We start from the raw sequence: 20,052 nt of genomic DNA, 5'->3' as shown, positions 1-20,052 counted from the left end.
ATTTTTGTATTTTCAGTAGAGACGGGGTTTCACCATGTTGATCAGGCTGGTCTTCAACTCCTGACCTCATGATCTGCCCGCCTTGGCCTCCCAAAGTGCCGATTGTGAGCTACCACACCTGGCCCTCACTTTAGTTTTTTAGATGTGGTAATTACTGCTTTAAAAGTGCTAGTTACAATCTACAGATTCCGTACTATTCCTATCAAATTACTAATGTCACTTTTCACAGAACTAGGAAAAAACTATTCTAAAATTCATTTTGAATTAAAAAAAGAGCTCAAATAGCCAAAGCAATCCTAAGCAAAAAGAGCAAAGCCAGAGGCATCATGATAGCAGATTTCAAACTATTGCATAAGGCTACAGTATTAACTAAAACAGCATGGTATTGGTACAAAAACAGACACATAGACCAATAAACAGGTTAGAGAACCCAGAAATAAAGCCATACACCTATAGCCATCTGGTATTCAACAAAATTGATAACAAATAAGCAGTGGAGAAAGGACTCCCTCTTCAATAAATAGTGCTAGGATAGCTGGCTAACCATATTCAGAAGACTGGAACTGGACCTTAACCTTTCACCATATACAAAAATTATCTCAAGGTAGATTGAAGATTTAAATGTAAGATCTCAAACTATAAGAATCTTAGAGGAAAACCTTGGAAACACCATTCTGGACATAGAACTGGGCAAATAGTTCACGATAGAGACTTCAAAAGCAATTGCAACAAAAAGAAACATTAAGGCCAGGTGCAGTGGCTCATGCCTGTAATCCCAGCACTTTGGGAGGCCGAAGCAGGTGGATAGCTTGAGGCCAGAAGTTTGAGACCAGCCTGACCAATGTGGCAAAACCCTGTCTCTACTAAAATTACAAAAATTAGCTGGGCACGATGGTATGTGCCTGTAATCCCAGCTACTCAGGAGGCTGAGGCAGGAGAATCGCTTGAACCCTGGAGGCAGAGGTTGCAGTGAGCAGAGATCGCATGACTGCACTCCAGCCTGGGTGACGGCCTGGCTGACTCTGTCTCAAAAATAAATAAATAAGTAGATAAAATTGACAAGTGGGACCTAATTTCATTAAACTAAAGCACTTCTGCACAGCAAGAGAAACTATCAATAAACAAACTATAGAATGGGAGAAAATATTCATAAACTATGCATCTACCAAAGGCCAAATATTCAGAATCTATAAGGAATTTAAAGAATTCAACAAGCAAAAACCAAATAATCCCATTAAAAAGTACTCAGAAGACGTGAACAGACACTTCTTAAAAGAAGATATACAAGTGGCCAACAAGTGTATGAAAAAATGCTCAACATCACTAATCGTCAGAGAAATGCAAATCAAAACCACAGAGAAACCATTTCACACCAGTCAGAATGGCTATTATTAAAAAGTCAAAAAATGACAAATGTTGGCATCTTTTATAGAGTAAAGAGAGTGCTTATTCACTGTTGGTGGGAATGTAAAAATTAGTTCAGTCTCTGTGGAAAGCAGTTTGGAGATTTCTCAAAGAACTTAAAACAGAACTACCATTCTACCCAGCATTCCCATTACAGGGTATAAATCCAAAAGAAAGTAAATTGTTCTATCAAAAAGACACAAGCACCTGCATGCTCATTGCAGCACTATTCACAATAGCAAAGACATGGAATCAATTGAAGTGCCAATCAGTGGTGGATTGGATAAAGAAAATGTAGTACATATGCACCATGGAATACTATGCAGCTATGAAAAGAATGAAATTGTGTCCTTTGCAACAACATAGATGCAGCTAGAAGCTATTGTTCTAAGTGAATTAATGGAAGAACAGCAAATCAAATACTGCATGTTCTCACTTATAAGTGGGAACTTAATACTGGCTACTTGTGGACATAAAGATGGCAATGATAGAAACTGGAGACCACTAGAGGGGGTAGGGAGGGTTGAAAAACTATTGGGTACTATCCTCAGTATCAAGGTGATGGGATAAATTGTATCCCAAACCTCAGCATCATACAATATATCCCCTGAATCTAAAATAAAAGTTGCACGTGTATCCCCTGAATCTAAAATAAAAGTTGAAATTATTTTTAAAAAAGTAAAAATGCTAGTTACCTTTTGTTTTTTCACCTAACATTTCTTTTATTCTGTGAATGGTGACTCAAGGGTCTTCTTCATACTTAATCTTAGGCTTGGTGGTCATAAAGCTCTTAATGCAAGACATTTTTTTTGTCATTATTTATCACTGACATTTTTCTCTTAAAATGTATAAATTTAATGCCATCAGCCTGTTTAGAGAATCATTTGAGTTACATAAACTATTATAAACTTTGTTTCATTATTTAGATTTTTAGAATTGGAATTCCCAAATTGTATTTATTTTTATTCAGTTCCTATTCTGTATTGTCTTATATCATCTCATTTAGAAATATTTTGCCATATCTTCTAATTTTTTCTGTTCCTTTATAGAATGGAAAGTATGTCCAGATATCTAAATATTTTAAAGGAGAATATTGTTATTCTTTTTTTACCTGAGTCATCAGGAACAAAGACAAATCAGCCCAAGTAATATAATCCTGATGGCTTCTTGGCTATCTGAATTATGGATTCAGGCTACTATCATATTTTTTAGTTCTAATTGGGAATATAAACTCTATTACATCTAATGGGCAGGATATCTTGGGCCTGACCTTTCATTTGAGGCATACTACTTTTCTTGTTCTTTCTCAGATTGGCATCGGTAAGTAAGCACTTCTTAAAGTAATATTGTCCCAAAATGGATTAGCATTCATATCCCTCCTTCATTTTCAGTGAAGTATTTAGTAAATATTGATTTATACATGACAGTCTATGAAGTTCTAACTGTTGAGATATGTTTTTCTATGGCCCATGGCATAATTTTATTTTTTTTTTTGGTGATTTAGAAAATAAAGATAATTTAAGCAAATTGAATAGCAATCATTAAGATTCTCACAAACAGATAATTTGATTAGCTATTTTTAAAGATCCCTTTAATTACAGATAGTCTGTGGGAATTATATGTCTGTGCTTTTGTCTGAAAGATCTCATTTATCTTTTCTTTTTAATTTTCAGTGTCATCCTATAGGCATTGGAAAAAGCAGGAAGATTCTAACCCCATCTCCCCATCTCTCCTAGTTGTGTGACCTTGAGCCATTTACTTAACATCTGTAGGCCTCAGTTCAATAGCTTGAATAGATTGGCTTGATATTCTCCATTGTTTCTTACAATGATAACATTGAATGATACACTCTGTTGGTATTATTTATGGCTCAGTTATGCACTATGATGCTACAGTTCTGAAATTGGGAATTTCATATAGAGTGTATGTTTCTTAATTTTGCAAGTTTAAATAATCTATGAACTTGTACAATTAGAGATCACTTATTCTACCTGACACCCTTCAGCTCCCTCATTTTATAGATGGAGAAACAATGCCCATTTAGTTAAGTGACTTAATGGCCACATAGATATTAAAGTGGGGTTGTGTCTAGAGCTTAAGTGTTCTGGTTCTAAGTCTATGCTTTTACCAGTACTCTGCATTATCTCCCCTTTGTTGTTAAACTCTCCCTGGCTCTTCTCTGTCACATTATATATTTCTGGCCTGCCTCCCATAATCATTTGTCATATGTTTACATGGAATGCTAATTTTAATATTGGCTTAAAAGATATTTGAGGGAGAAAATAATGTCATAGACTGTATCTCAGAGCCAGAGAAGAAGGGTATTTCTTTTATTTGCATTCTCACTTAGCAGAGGTAACTAACAATGATTATATTGTATTCTTCCCAAGCAAGCCTTAGCAGTCTGCACAGAAACACATCATTTCCATGTTTGTCGCTGTTGTTGTATCCATCTGCTCTAGATTGTTTCCATAAACATTGTGATTGGTAGGCTAAAGTTCATAGAATCATAAAGCCAGCAGTAATGTTTCAGGATCATGTAGTTTATTCTTTTGCTTTGAACACAAACTGTCCCCCTACCCCCAACATAAAATCTAAAGCCTTCATACTGAAAATTAAACCAGTTTCCCCAATTTTGTACATTTTCATTGGGAGCCATTGTTTATCAATGCTAGTTAATCCACAAATGAAGCAGCATTTTGTACCTGAAATGCATTATTTCATATTCATCTTCAATTAGCCAGATCAGGACACAATGGAAAATGTACTCTACTGGTGATTTCTTGGGTAATTTGTAATCACAGATTAGAAAATTATTACCATCAAATGATAGGAAAAAATCATGGTTAATAAAACAAAATTTACTAGCAAGTACTATAAATTATTTCCATAGATAGAGAGCTATTTCTTTGTATGTTTTTCTCTTTTTAAAATATGGAGGATTCATTGTCACATGTATTTCTACTGCAAATTCAAATCCCTTAATTCTCCTCTGAAAAGCAATTGGCTGGCCTGACTACCTGCCTGCTTGTCTACCTTCCTTCCCTGCCTCCCACTTCTTCTCATCCCTGTTTTTTCTTGTTCTCCTCTGCTTTCCTTAGTCCCCTCATTCCTTTTTCCTTTACTTTTCCTTCTTTCTGACTTTTCTCCTCTCTTCTTTTCATCCATTATTTTTAGTAATAATCTTATCTTTCCCTGTGAGGTTATATTAAACCTGTATACTCATATTTCAATTCAATTTGTCTTCTCTACTTAACAAATAGTTCCTTATTTTCTTCTTAAGTTTAATGTTATTAAACTATATTTGGTATATTGTGACACTTGGATGCTGTTTTGAAAAATATCAGCAGATCGTTATTGTATTTCTGAAATATGTATATTGTTTTATATACACATAAGATATTTTCTATTCTTCTACCTTTTAAAGTATTTAATGCATGCTAGATCTCATTATCTGTAATCCAAATTGTGTATCAAATTGGATCTAGAATCCATATAATAAGCTATCTGTATTTTTGATTTGATCTTTCTTAGGTTTTCTAATAAAAGAGGCATACCTCCTCTAAAAATTGTATAATCTGGTCCCTGAAGTTGCTCTTCGAATAACTAGAAACATCTTTAGTCAGCTTGCTTTTTTTCCTGGATAAGGATACAGACTATTTAAAATTTGCCTTTATTCACTCTGTAATCTAGAAATCTATGAGAGTGAATTCAACATGTAAAGAAACTTCAGTTAGAAAATGGGACGTATTGTCCTGAAATCTTTTGACCATCCTGAACACATCTGCAACTTTATTCCCATTAAAGAGAAGTAAAAGTGTCAAGAAAATCTGAAATCAAAAGGACCTTATTAAATTTGAGGGTTTCATTAGATGTTAATTCTGCATCCATATGAAGATGATTTGCATTTATTTTGAAATTCTTTGGACTCAATCAACAAGCAAGAGAGGATGGTATGAAATAAACATCTTTGGTTGTGAATTAATTACAGGGAATCTTGCTGTTGAGGCAAAGAAATCTGAAGGTTGACTCTTCCCAATTTATTTAATTTTGCTCAGAGCATATGCTGAACTTACCGAAATACATTTTTTATTAATCAGATGTGTATTTATATCTTTCAGAAAATGGATGTGAATTAAATATAGCAGCAAAAGTCAATACTTCTAGAATTCCTGTTTTTAACTGAACTTACATGTATTAGCTTAAAGCTGCAAAATATTGCAGTTATTTACATTGGATATTATTAAATTTAATTTGATGTTTTACTTTGTTTTTGGGAAATGGAAAGTATTTTTCCATTTCTATTTCCATTTTCCAAAATACTTTTTCTATTTTCTTGTCAACCACATTTACTTTAGGATTTTAGAGTATTTGTTATTTGTCAAATGCTGGATATCAGAAAATGCTACTTTACATTTAAGACATAGGGATTATTTTGCTGCTTGCTATTTTACAGATATTGATTAGCAACGTAACTTAATATTTCTTTTTTCACAGTCCCGATGAATTTTTTTAACATTAATTTTTCAATAAGTTATTGTGGTCCAGGTGATATTTGGTTACATTAGTAAATGTACTTGTACACGCATGTTTATAGCAGCAAAATTCACAACTGCAAAGTTGTGGAATCAACCCAAATGCTCATCAATCAATGACTGAATATTTCATGCCAGTTGACCAAGCACAGGCGATGTGTTCCTTTGTGGATACCTTAAAGTAAGCTATAAGGCTCAACCTAAATAATAATTTAAAGAAATACTGTGTAGAAGCTTTTAAGCTTGATGTAATCCCATTTGTCTATTTTTGCATTTGTTGCCTGTGTTTTTGAGGTCTTACCCAAAGATTATTTGTCCAGACCAATGTCCTGAGGTGTTTTCCCCTACTAGTTTCATAGTTTTAGGTCTTAGATGTAAATATTTAATCCATTTTCACTGAATTTTTGCATTTGTTGAGACACAGAGGTCTAGTTTCATTCTGCTGAATATGGTTATCCAGTTTTCCCAGCTTCAACAACTGACAGAATGGGAAAAAAATATTTGCAGACTATCTATCTAGCAACAGATTAATAGCCAGAACATATAAGGAACTAAAAAACCCAATAGCAAAAAACCAAATAATTTCATTAAAAATGGGCAAACGATTATAGACATTCCTCGAAAGACGACTTACAAATGACCAACAGGCATATAAAAAAATGCTTAACCTCACTAATCATCAGGGAAATGCGAATCAAAATCACAGTATCATCTCACCTCAGTTAAAACGATTTTTACTGAAAAGACAAATATAATAGCTACTGGCAAGGATGCAGAGGAAGGGGAATGCAGGTACACCATTGATGGGAATGTAAATTAGTACAATGACAATGGAAGACAAGTATGGAGGTTCCTTAAAAAACTAAAAATAGAATTACTATATGATTTCACAATGCCCCTGCTGGGTACATATCCAAAAAAAAAAAAGGAAATCAGGGCATCAAAGTGATATCTGCATTCCCCGGTTTATTGCAGCACTATTCCCAATAGCTAAGGTATGGGATCAACCTGCTTATTGACAAGTGAACAGATAAAGTAAATGTGGCACATATACACAATAGAATATTGTTCAACCATAAAAAAGAGTGAAATCCTGTCACTTGCAGCAACATGGATGGACATGAGATCATTTTGTAAAGTGAAATGAGCCAGGCACAGGAAGACAGACATCACATGCTCTCACTCATATGTGGGAGCTAAAAAAAAGGGGATCTCATGGAAGTAGAAAGTTAATTGGTGTTTATAGGAGGCTTTGAAGGAAAGGGGGGTGGGGGAGAAGAGATTTGATTAAAATACAAAAATACAGTTAGAAGGAATAAGATCTACTGTTTGATATTACAGTAGACTGACTAAAGTTACCAATATTGTATAGTTCAAAATAGCTGGAAGAGAGGAATTGTGATGTTCCCAACACAAAAAAAAGATAAACGTTTGAGGTAATGGATACTCCAATTATCCTGATATAGTCATTACACATTGTGTGCATATATAAAAATATTACATGCATCCCCAAAATATATACAACTATTATGTATCAATAAAAATACTAAGTTGGTACTACACTATATTAACTGCTCTTCTAATTTAGATATTATATATGAAATTTAAATTGTTCTTAATGAGCCTGGATGAAAATGGCCTATTTAGTTCATATTACTTTGGATATATATGGATATATCATAAGAATGATTAATCATAATTTGCTGATTAATACTTTATTCTACTTATAACTTAGTAAAACTGACAGGTACTTATTTGATCAGAGATACAACTTTATATTTCACAAATATGTTTTAACACTAGAAATCTGAGCTCAGCCAATTCATTAGCTGGTATCTTTGAATAAGATGTAAAGCTCAATTTAAACAAAAATTTGAAAATAAATTTTAATTTTAATTTTAAAATAAGCACATTTAAACAAAAACAAAAATAAATAAATGGGACCTAATTAAACCAAAAAGCTTCTGCACAGCAAAAGAAATAATCAGCAGAGTAAACAGACAACCCACGGAGTGGGAGAAAATATTTGCAAATTAGGGCTAGTATCCAGAATCTACAAAGAACTTAAACAAATAAGCAAGAAAAAAAAAACAAATAATCCCATCAAAAAGTAGGCAAAGGGGATGAATAGACGTTTCTCAAAAGAAGGTATGCAAACAGCCAACAAACATATGAAACAGTGCTCAACGTCACTAATCATCAGGGAAATAAAAATTAAAACCACAGTGAGCTACCACTTTACTCCTGCAAGAATGGCCATAATTAAAAAGTGAAAAAAGAAAACAATAGAATTTGGTGGGAATGTGGTGAAAAGGGAACACTTTTACGCTGCTGGTGGGACTGTAACTTAGCACAACTGCTGTAGAAAACAGTATGGAGATTCCTTAAAGAACTAAAAGCAGATCTATCATTAGATCCGTCAGTCCCACTACTGGGTATCTACCCGAAGGAAAAGAAGTCATTATATGAAAAAGACACATGCACACATGTGTATAGTAGCACAATTTGCATTTGCAAGGATATGGAACCAACCTAAGTGCCAATGAGTGGATACATAAAATGTGGTATATATATACCATGGAATACTACTCAGCCATAAAAAGAAGGAAATAATGTCTTTTGTGGCAACTTGGATGGAACTGGAAGCCGTTATTCTAAGTGAAGTAACTAGGGAATGGAAAACCAAATACCATGCGTTCTCACTTCTAAGTGGGAGCTAAGCTATGTGGATGCCAAAACATACAGAGTGATATAATGGACTGTGGGGACTGGTGGAGGGAGGTTTGGAGGGGAGTGAAGGATAAAACACAACCCGCTGGAAACAGTGTACACTACTTGGATGATGAGTGCACTAAAATCTCAGAATTTACCACTAAAGTGTTACCCATCCATGGAACCAAAAACCACCTGTGTCCCAAAAACTATTGAAATAAAATTAAAAAAGAAAAAAAATAAGCACATTTAACAAAATATTTATTTATTAAAATAAATACATTTTTCAAAACTTAAAAATAATATGTAAATAATGTGTAGTTAAGATCTTAGTGTTTTCCAAAGACAATTTTACAAACTTAACAGATTATGCTTTTCTGATTTAGATATTAGATGGTGGTAATACTTGAAAATACAAATGATTAGTAAGTCAGTTTTCAAAATAGACATTTTTTCACTTGTCATAAATCTTCCTGATAAATGAAGAATGAATGTATATCACATACATTATTAGAAAATGTCAATAAAATTTGAGCCAAAGAACAAATGAAATTCTAAGTGATTGGAGCAAGAGTAAAAGGAAATAGAATTGATGATCCCATCAATCTTTTTTTCGTCTTTACCCCTTGAAAGGAAATGCTTTATAGGAGAAGAAGTTTCAGAATATATTTTTTATTTCCTTAGGTATTAAGAAATGAAATTTCTCTCTTCTCACAGTTGTCTTTGACAGTAACTTGGAGAAGTCTATTTTGTAGTAGGCTACATTCTACATTTTAGGTCCAGGTATTTAATTTGACTAACTTCTTTTGCTATTATTTTGCCTTTTAAATGCTGAAGTATTTTATTTAAAAAGCAATCACTGGAATTGTTTAACATTGCAACAATCTGCCTTGAGAACAACTTTTGCTTGTATATATAATTTAACAATTACATCTGTTTCTCATTTGATTCACACCATAACCGTTTGAAACTAGCACCAAGATGTAATCTCTAAATTCTATTTTCACAATATCTGAAAGAGAGACAGAGGTTACTTAATTTCCTTAAGGTAACCAGGTTTGTAAATAGTAGAGAGTTGGGACTTCAGATCTTTCCTTATCTGCTTTTGTTATTCATAGGTATTGAATTCTCACTACCTCACTGAAGTTATGTATTTATTTATGTCAGAATGGAAGACCCTATATAACAACCCTTGCTTGGCAGGGAAATGGGGAGAAGCGTGTGAACTGGATAACCTTTAAGTTTCCTTCTGATTTTCTGATTCTGTTTTTCGAAGGTGACTTTCTATAAGCACTTCATTTCACTTCTAAAGTATTTTATTTTTACTTGGGACAAGTGCTAATATTGGTATAGTGCTTTACTATTTATTGAGTGAATTCTTTTTTATGATCTTATTTAATGCTATTACCAGTTTTGAGTAGACATTATCATTATAGTATCTCCTGAAGAAAAGAAAAAGAAAATGAGACTAAGTACAATCATGTGTTGCTTAATGACAGGGATACATTCTGAGAAATGTCTAATTAAGTGATTTCATCATTGTGTGAACATCATAGAGTGCACTTACACAAATCTAAGTGGTATAGCCTATCACACACCTAGGCTACATGGTATGACCCATTGCTCCCGAGTTACATGCCTGCACAGTATGTTACTGTACTGAATACTGTAGGCAATTTTAACACAATAGATATAGAAAGTATTTATGTATCTAAACATATCAAAACATAGAAAAGGTACAGTAAAAATGAGGTATGATGATCTTTTTGGACAACCATTATATATGCGGATGGTCTGTTGTTGATCGAATTATCATTATGTGATGTGTGATTATCATTTCTCCAGGATCACAGCCTCAGGTAGTTTGCGTAGCTGGGACACAAATCCAAGTCTTCTAAATTCAGATTTTGTAAAATAATGCTGGTTTTTCAAAGAGAAATGTTAAAATTTAATTCTTAATTTCTCAGGAATTATATCATTAGACAATTTAGGACTCCTTGGATTCTAAATATTTCTACAACATATTCTTGTTTTTTATAAATCTTTATTTCTTACATTTAGCAATTAAGTCAAATGTTGTGACTTTAGGACACATTCTGGACAGTATGTTTTACCATTTACCATAATTTTGTGTCATATCATATCTGTGTTTCTTGTGAGCTATCAAAATTCTAATCTTGCTTCTATTAAAATTTCCTCCAAATGTTTTCATTTGTTACTTGCATCTAGAGTCTGATTTTATGAAATGTTTAAATGTAAATCTGTTATGTTCACCCTCCCCATTAGTGATTTGTTGTATGTAAGAAACAACTTTATTATATATTGTAATTATATATATATTTTTATTTATATGTGTCTGACTAGCATTTCATTTAGTGAGTTAATAGAATTTGCTTCTTAAATGCATCCAAATGAAAATACAGTTTTGTTTAGAATTACTGCTTTTGATTGTTGATATATATTTTGATATAATTTATGCTAATAATTATTAATTAATTCTTTCTAAGGTTCAGTAATGCAGTTCAGGATTTTTACTTTGAAAACCTGGTGGGGATTAAGTTCAAAATTTTTGAGGTAGGATATATTGAATATGTGTTGAAATTGCATTAATGATGGAACTTGTCTTTTAAATTAGTTTCCCTTTTGAAATAATTTTTTATGCTTGGAGAAGAAAGGTGAAGGAATACAGAAGTAGGAACAAGGAATACTCAAAGTGTGTTGTGTGCCATCACTGAGAAGTTATTAAAATTTTTTTATTATTATTTTTTTAACCCTGGGCTAGTACTACGGTTAGCTTGTCAAGGGTCCCTTACATACTGCACTTTCTTTCTCTTTTACATACCCCTTAAATCTCTTATTCCAATTATCTGTAGGAATGATGTGTAAATTTTATAAATGTGTCCTTGGTATTATGATAACTTTTTTTTGTGTGTGTAAACAAGGAATATACTTGTAACTTCAACTTTTCCTTCAAACTAAATCTCAGATATGGGCTATCTGGAAAGACCTCTTTTTTTAAAAAAAAAATGGGAGTTGGTATCCTCTTCATTTTACTTAGCTCATCTAATTAATGAAATAGGTTAAGTTTTGCTTATATGAATTCTATTAAGTAGTTTAATTGGTTAGTGAATGTGTGCTCTCGCTCTCTTTCTCTCTCTCTCTCTCTCTCTCTCTCTCTCTGTGTGTGTGTGTGTGTGTGTGTGTGTGTGGCATGGGGTGATGGTTTTCCAGGTAAGTAAAATAGCCAAATGTTGAGTAGGCAAAAACTTTGAAACCCAACTTTATGTCTTAGTACCTTGAATGATTACTCTGAATTCCCACCCAGCATCTAGTATTCTTTTTAAATTACCTATTTAATACAGTTTGTCTTGCTCAGCCTATTTTGTTGTTGTTGTTTTTTCCTTTTTAGGGACATAGTTCTCAAACTACTTCAGTATGAGGCATCGACAAATGTAGCAGACAACAAAGGGTATTTTCCTATTCACCTGGCTGCCTGGAAAGGAGATGTGGAAATTGTGAAGATTCTTATTCATCATGGACCATCACATTCCAGGGTCAATGAACAGGTGCACTTGCCAAATGTTTGCTCATGATGTAATTTTTCTAGTTTTACAAAGGCAAAGCCATATTGAAAATGTGATTTTTTTATCTTTACCTTGCCCAAAGGCCTTTCCATTGCTGAATTTCCTAAAAGGAGAAATTTGAAAAATTCTTTGGTGTTTGGATATGATGTGCAGGGACTAAGTTGGGCATTTGTAAAGATACTTTGTTAACGGGAAAATCCTACATAAAGGAAGTAGCTGAAATATTTTTGCCTGTCTTATATAATCAGCCATTTTATAGCCATTGAATATTTAAAGATAGAACAGAATTCATATGTGTAATGAGAATTACAATGTTTCTTAATACAATTTTAAATGCTAAAACAATGATATGCCTAGCATTTGCATAATGCTTTACCATTTACTTAGCACTTTCATGGTTAAGTACTCTGGTGAATCAAAATGTGAAATATAGCATATACAGTTGCTTGTCACATATTAAGTTAAAATTTTTTGATATATATATATATACACACACACACAAACACATATATATGCCCAGAATAAGTTGAATAAAACACAGCAGCAGTATGATTCTGACAGTTAATGTATTTGTAAGTACACAATATCTATATTACACATAATGGACATATTTTAAAAAGAAAACCAGTGTCAGTATTCTAAACAGATAGGACCACAGATTCCAGAAAGTAAAATATGGTCCCCTAATACAATATGATAACAAACATCTTGAGCTCTGCATGCCCCCTACTGTTCCCATTTTGTAAAACTATATTTGAAAACCAGCAGGCAGTCCAACAATTGAATTACAATCACGGCATTAAGCTGCAGGTTGGCAGTTGTCCAATATCAATGCAAGTAGGTTACTTTAGGGCAAGCATATCTAATAAAGCACAATTAGCATATTGTTCGAATGGATGCAGACTTTGCCGGACTTTGAAATTCAGACTGAAGGGTAAAAAGTAACAATTGCTGTAAATAGCAAAGGGAAGAAAAATACATAGTTTTTCAATGAAAATATATATGCAGTTGTTGAAAGGACTAATCAGGAAAACATTTTATTAATTGGAAAAGTATCTTATTAATATTTACCACAATAAAAATTTCCATGTTTACAGGTTACAAAAATGCAGAAATTTTAATAAGAATGCACCCAGTCTTTAAAACATGACAGATATGGCTATCTTTATCATCATATCAAGCTAAAAGGAAATTTATGACAATGCTCTTCTCTTCCACAGAAAACCAACAGTTAGATCATTTATGAGATGAGCCATCTGGTGGTTATTCTTAAAATTGTCTGAATACCGCAAAGCAAACCTGAAATAATAAAATGGAAAAACAATCCAAGGTTAAACGAGAGGATGTTAGTTTTTACAAACAAGATGTTTTTAAATGACATGAAAATAAGAAATAACATATAGTATTCACTTACATTTGAAAGGAAAAGTTACTATATGTTTTAAAGAGAAATACTTGTTTTTGGTAATGTTGAATAGATCAATTAAATTACAAAAAGTGTCTTTTTAAGGAGACCATATTCAAAGTTCTTTGTTCACCTCTGTTGCTTTGTGTTGCGGTTTCTATTGGCAACAAGTTGCAACTTTCTTATGATTTTTAATACCATAATTTTAGTATTTTTTCATTGTTATATGTATACTCTTTTAATTCTGATCATAGTTTTCCCATTCTATGCCATTTCTCCTAAATTTTTTGATGTAGGATTTTTATTTTTATAGATAACTTTTAATTTTAGCTTTCCTTTTTCCTTCTGAATAGGACAGAATCTTCTTGTTAATTATAAACTTTTATGTATTTAAACAATAAAGGAAATAAAAATGGTAATTAGCATTTATTGAGACATAAGGTAAAGCGGGCACTGTTTCTAAACACTTTTACCTCTAAAATACGATTTAATGAATTCTCACAATAATCCTCTGAACTGATAATATCACTCGCATTTTATAGTTGAGAAATCATGCTCTGTAAAACTAAACAACTTGTCGAAGGCCACATGTTACTGAGTGACTGAAACTGAGACTGAGACTCAGGACTTTGACTCCAGAGCCTTTTACACAATAGCGCGTTGGTATTGTCATCCTAAATCCTATCACTTAATGGATTGTTTACTGTGTGCCAGGCATTGTGCAAAATACTTCATCCCCGTTATCTTACTAAGCCCTAGATTATTGTTGCTACTATATATATGGAGTTACAGCCTTAGAGAGAGAGAGTAAATTGACCGTAACATCACAGCTACTAAGAAATGCAGCCAGTGTTTGAACGCAGGTTTTTCTGATCCAAAGCCTAAGCTCTCAACCAGTAATACATTTATGTTATGTTAAAATTATGCATTATAGTCAGGGCTTCATTCTGATTTCTGAAAGTTATCTTTGGTTTCTAATACAGCTTTCTTTAAAAATAATTCTATTCTACATTTTAATATTTAAAGTTTACAATGCATTTTAAAAATGTTATCTCTTTTGGTTTATAAACTATATTATAAGGTTTATAGGGAAAATAATATTCTCATTATACAGATAAGATAGGTTTGGAGAGATGAAGTAATTTACATGGTAACACTTCAACCTAGGTCTTGTTCACCATTCTAAACAAAGTGGACTCTACCCGGATTATGGTTTTTATAATTGCCACATCCTTCTCTTTTATCATCTGATTATTTCCTTTCTGCAATTTAAATTTCCTTTAAATTGAAAATTTTCAATTTCTTTAAATTTCATTAATCCTTTCTTCCCTTTACCTTCTCTTCCTCTTTTTTTTTTCTTTATTTTAACATTAGGGCAAAACCCAGAGGGGCCTTATCTGAAAAACACATTGCCTTTGCCATTCACCAAAACTCGAATCCAACTCTTGTTAGATGTTTTACTCTGAACCAAGAGTTTTTGGTAAATGGCTTTTGTTAGCCAGTTTTGTTCTATCATCCATTATCTGGAAGGGTCCTAATGTTTCAGAGAATACCCATTTGGTAAAAAAGAAGGAATTAAAAAACTTTTAAGAATATTCTGCATAGCCATACTAGGAATGATTAATCAGTGCCTCATCACAGCCTATTTATTTCAAATTAGATTATTTTAGATCACTTGTGAGCATACACAAATACACAATCATGCTCTCGTAAAAGTACCACCGTTGTGGCGTCCACTGAGGTGACAATCCAAGTACGTGATGATCATGGATAAAATCTGTGAACTTTTTATCCTGAGTAGGTCTTGAATGATTGAAATATTTTCCCTTGAGATCTGAACAGTGCTAATTGGTGTTACTAGAAAATTTTTCGATTTTGCTCTTGTAATTTCCTAGGCTCAGGGCTCTGGACCAGTAAAGAGGCCTTTGAGGAATCATTATTTCATAATTGGCCTTTCTCTTTTCTCAAAGAGATACTGTATTTTGAAAACTGAGATTGAATCCCTTTCAGACCAGGGGGAAATTTGGGTTGGTCAGGAGGTATATATATCTGTATAATATTTTCATGGTGTGAAGTGATAAGATTGGCTGTTTTATAAGCCTGATAAGAAAAACAGATAAGAAGACCAGGGAGTCTAAACCTGTATGTGATCATTGTTTATGAAGAAGTAGATTATAGTAATACTTTCAAACCAAGTAAAGAAGGACTCCTGACAAATGATGGAAGAAACAGTACCCTCAGCTGGATTCCCCATCTAACAGGTCTTAACTTTTCATTGATTGTCTTGATAGAGTAGATTTTCCCTGTGGGTTTGACCTTCAAATGCTCTCTCTTGATACTTATTTGCAAGGTAAAGTAGTAAGAAGCCTTTCCTAGTGCTGTTTTCCCCTTGTCACTCTACTGCTTTTTAAATTTTCAAATCTTCCCTCTAGACTCTCAACTTACTTGCATTCTTCTATCATCCAGGGCAAACTTGAGTTACTTTCTAGAACATTAAGATTTGTTTGGGTCTGAACCCTTCTTATCCTTTTATTTTCATCAGAACAGCTATCTAAACAGCTACTCCCTACTCTCGGTTGGTGTTTTTCTGAGCAAAACCTCTAGAAATTCTGCTTTCAGATCACTAATTCCCAGCTCTTCTTTGACAATATAGCAACACATGGCAGACAACATGGTATAGTGGAAAGAGCATGGGTTTTGGATTTGTCAGATACAGCTTGCAAAATATCTTAATTCTACTTGGATATGTAATTTAACCTTTTTGTATTTTAGTTTCCTTGTCCATGAAGTAGATAATTTTAATGTAAATTTTGGAGAATTGTTATAAGAGTTAAATGAGACAATATATATAGTTTTTAGGCACTCAACAAGTAGTAGTAGTAATAGTTCTTATTTTGGAAGGTGGTATGTGTGATGGTTAAGAACACCCACTATGGGTCTTGGCTACTTGCGTTCAAATCCCGGTCCTACAACTAAATGGCTGGATAACGGAAGGCCAGTTATTCAGCTATTCAGTGCCTCAGTTTTCTCATCTGTAAAATGGAGATAATGATAATAGTATCTATCTCATAATGAGGATTAAATGAGTAAACATATATAAAATGCAACTATGTCTAGTACATAGTGTTAGCTATGATGATAACTCTGATGGCAGCTGCTCTTTCTTTCCAGAACCCTCATTTAGGGTTATTGCATTTTTGTTACTAAAATTTCGTGTTCATTTTTCTCCTGACCCTTCCACCTCCTGACATACCTATACACCATCTACCTATATTGCTCAAATAGTCTGAAGGGTCCCTCCGCCTTGCAACTGGGTTCAGTTTTCTGTATCTTAACATTTTTAAAAATCTTGATACATTTCTAGGAAAATCTCATTGATTTTCAACTGAACCCTTATAAGCTGCACATGTTGTACTGTGATACTCCTAGTAACTTGTCTGGGAACTGATCTAGGTCCATCCTCACAACCCATGATAACGTTTCAAAAAGGTACTTTTATATCTTAAGGCCAAAATCTTTTCATTTTCTTTGCAAAGGAAGCAATGATTTGTACTTACATGGAAAATAAAATGAAACTTAATTTGGGAAACCTTTCTATAAATCTTTTGTTACCAAGAATTTACCTTCTCATCTGTCTTTTGGAAAGCCAGTCTATTAAAAGTCTGTTATAATTGTTTTGATCTCTCTTATTAATAAATGTCTAAAGATGTGATGCACCATGCAGATATCACTGTCCATCTGGACCCAGGAGGGCCTCTGACAAACATGGCTAAATCATTTATCATTTTTGGAAGTTGGCATATATGATTTAGGGAAATGTTGGATTGTTTTCGATAAAAGTGATATAAAAAATTTTTTTTGATTCAATGAATCCTAGATACTTTTATCAAATATAAAATTCCATTAGGCATACTTGTTAAAATGGATAAATCTTAACTTACATTTCAAAGCATTGCAGGTTTTAAATTACTGTGTTAAGATTTTGATAACAAATTGAATTTCTGAAAATGTGCCTTTTAAAAAATCTTTGTCTTAGAACAATGAAAATGAAACTGCCCTACACTGTGCAGCTCAATATGGACACTCAGAAGTAGTTGCTGTTCTCCTAGAAGAGCTCACTGACCCGACAATTAGGAATAGCAAGCTGGAAACACCTTTGGACTTGGCGGCACTCTACGGACGGCTTAGAGTGGTAAAAATGATCATCAGTGCACATCCTAACTTAATGAGCTGCAACACTCGCAAGCACACGCCACTTCACCTTGCTGCGCGCAATGGCCACAAAGCAGTCGTGCAGGTGCTGCTGGAGGCAGGAATGGATGTGAGCTGTCAAGTGAGTGTGCTTTTAGCTATGCTTTAAAAGTGATGATGCTGTTGCTTGGCTTTGGGGTTCAAATGTGAAAACCTGTATGTAGAAATCTTTTAATCAAATTGTTCACAAGTATTTTTGTAACTACTAAGTTCAAGGTACTATGCCACTTACTTTTGGGAAATATGAAGAGCTACAAGGCATAATCTCTAACCTCATTCTAATTTGAGGGCTATACACATGAGAAGTTAGTAGATGGCAGTTGTGTGTGGTATCATTAGTAATTGTTTCCTTTGTCCCAGTATCTAGCACACAGCCTAACATACAGTAGGAATCCAGTCAGAGTTTAATGAATGAATGGAACAAAATTCACTTTAACATTGTTGAGTATGTACTTTGTGTTTAGCATGTTGACACATTTAGAATTCAATTCTCACAACTGTCCTTTGGGATTGAGAACTATTAAATTTCAGTTAAGAGATGAGGAATCAGATTCAAAGATTTAAGAAATTTGTCTAAGGACACATAGTTGATAAAACCGGGATGTGAATTTAGACTTACTGATTAAAGTCCAGGCCTCTTTCCACCGTAATGTACTGTTCATACATAACTAATGAAGGAATGATCACTATGCCTAAGGACAATCAGAAAAAAAAAATGGAAAAGGTGTGATTTGAGGTGAGCTTTGTAGGAAGAATAGGATTTGGATAGGTTTTGTTTCTCCACAAGGAATGGTCAACCTACTTTAAAAAGTTTAATTTAATTTAATATTTTTTATTATTATTATTATTTTCAGACAGAGTCTTGCTCTGTTGCCCAGGCTAGAGTGCAGTGGTGGGTGGCGTGATCTCAGCTCACTGCAGCCTCCACCTCCTGGGCTCAAGTGATCCTCCTGCCTCAGCCTCTCCAGTAGCTGGTGGGACCACAGGTACACACCACCATGCCCAGCTAAGTTTTGTATTTTTTGTAGAGATGAGGTCTTGCTTTGTTGCTCAGGCTAGTCTTGAACTCCTGGGCTCAAGCAATCCTTCCACCTTGGCATCCCCAAGTTTTGGGATTATAGGTGTGGGCTACTGGGCCTGGCCACAACCTACTTTTGATATCTTGTCTTAAGTTAGCCCCAACTCCAGGGTTAGTCTTTTTTTTTTTTTTTGCCTTTTCCTCCTTTCATGGTTATTTCTTGGCTTCCAAGTTAATGGCAGCATTCTTATCTTCCAGAGACTTTTTTGCTTTCTGTCATATTGTGACCTTCTCACCTTGGTAAGCCATTGATGTGCAACAAACTATCCCAAAACTTAATAGCTTAACACAATAACTCTTTGTTTAGCTCATAATTCTGTGATTGGCAATTTAGTCTAAGCTCAACTGATGGTTCTTCTGGTCTTGGCTGTGTTCTCTTGTGTGTGAAATCAACTGCAAATCAGTTATGTGTTTCTGTTTCAGAGGCTGGCTGGATGTTGTCTAGGGTGATAGGTGAGACTGCCACTCTCTGTCATGATTCAGCAGGTCAGCCTGGGCTCATTCACATGGCATGCATGGTTCTGAGAGAGAGAACAGAATTGTACAAGGCTTCTTGAGGCCTAGGCTTGGAACTAGCACACCTTCACTTCTGCCATGTTTGCTTGGCTGAAGCAAGTCATAAAGGCAACCCGTATTCAAGGAGCTGGAAAATAAGTCTACCTCTGTATTAGAAGAGGGTGGGAATTGTAAAAGGGTGTGAATACCCAGAGGGACTAAATGTGGCAAATTTTGCAAATAATTACACACTCCAGGTGGAATGCGTGCTCACAGATGGGGTTATTTTTCCTAGGAATTGTTCAGAGACTGAATCCTGTATTTCCAGAGTTTTCTTTATTGAATTTAGAAAAATCTCAGGCCTTCCAATCTCAGTTTTAAGGCTAGCACCCTGAACCGGAGCTTGCTTTAGAGCTTTGCCTGCATTATTTAGTAGTTTAGATATTTGTAATATCTTTTCTCAATTTCTTATTTATTCAACTTTGGCAGCCTCTCAAAAAAGCATAAGAATGTTTTCTAACAGTCATATTAAGGAAAAACAGTCTCTGTCCTCAAAGGGGTATTGAAAATAAGTAGGTATGCTTACTA

At 33.9% G+C, this 20,052-nt stretch overlaps 1 protein-coding gene across 6 annotated transcripts in view; it reads left to right on the top strand.

Moving 5' to 3' along the window:
* Positions 1-20,052, top strand: part of ANKS1B (ankyrin repeat and sterile alpha motif domain containing 1B) — a 1,254,535-nt gene that overhangs the window by 162,137 nt on the left and 1,072,346 nt on the right. For all 6 annotated transcript variants that reach the window (XM_019038847.3, XM_019038842.4, XM_019038845.4 and 3 more), the window contains exons 3-4: positions 12,061-12,217; positions 17,677-17,973. In XM_019038847.3, the coding sequence (XP_018894392.2) occupies positions 12,061-12,217; positions 17,677-17,973 (454 nt within the window). The remainder of the gene's footprint in view (positions 1-12,060; positions 12,218-17,676; positions 17,974-20,052) is intronic.

Source organism: Gorilla gorilla, chromosome 10 (genome assembly GCF_029281585.2).
Source record: "Gorilla gorilla gorilla isolate KB3781 chromosome 10, NHGRI_mGorGor1-v2.1_pri, whole genome shotgun sequence".
Lineage (NCBI taxonomy): Eukaryota > Metazoa > Chordata > Mammalia > Primates > Hominidae > Gorilla > Gorilla gorilla.
The sequence above is the reverse complement of the archived record's forward strand: the minus strand, read 5'-3'. Positions and strand labels throughout refer to the sequence as shown.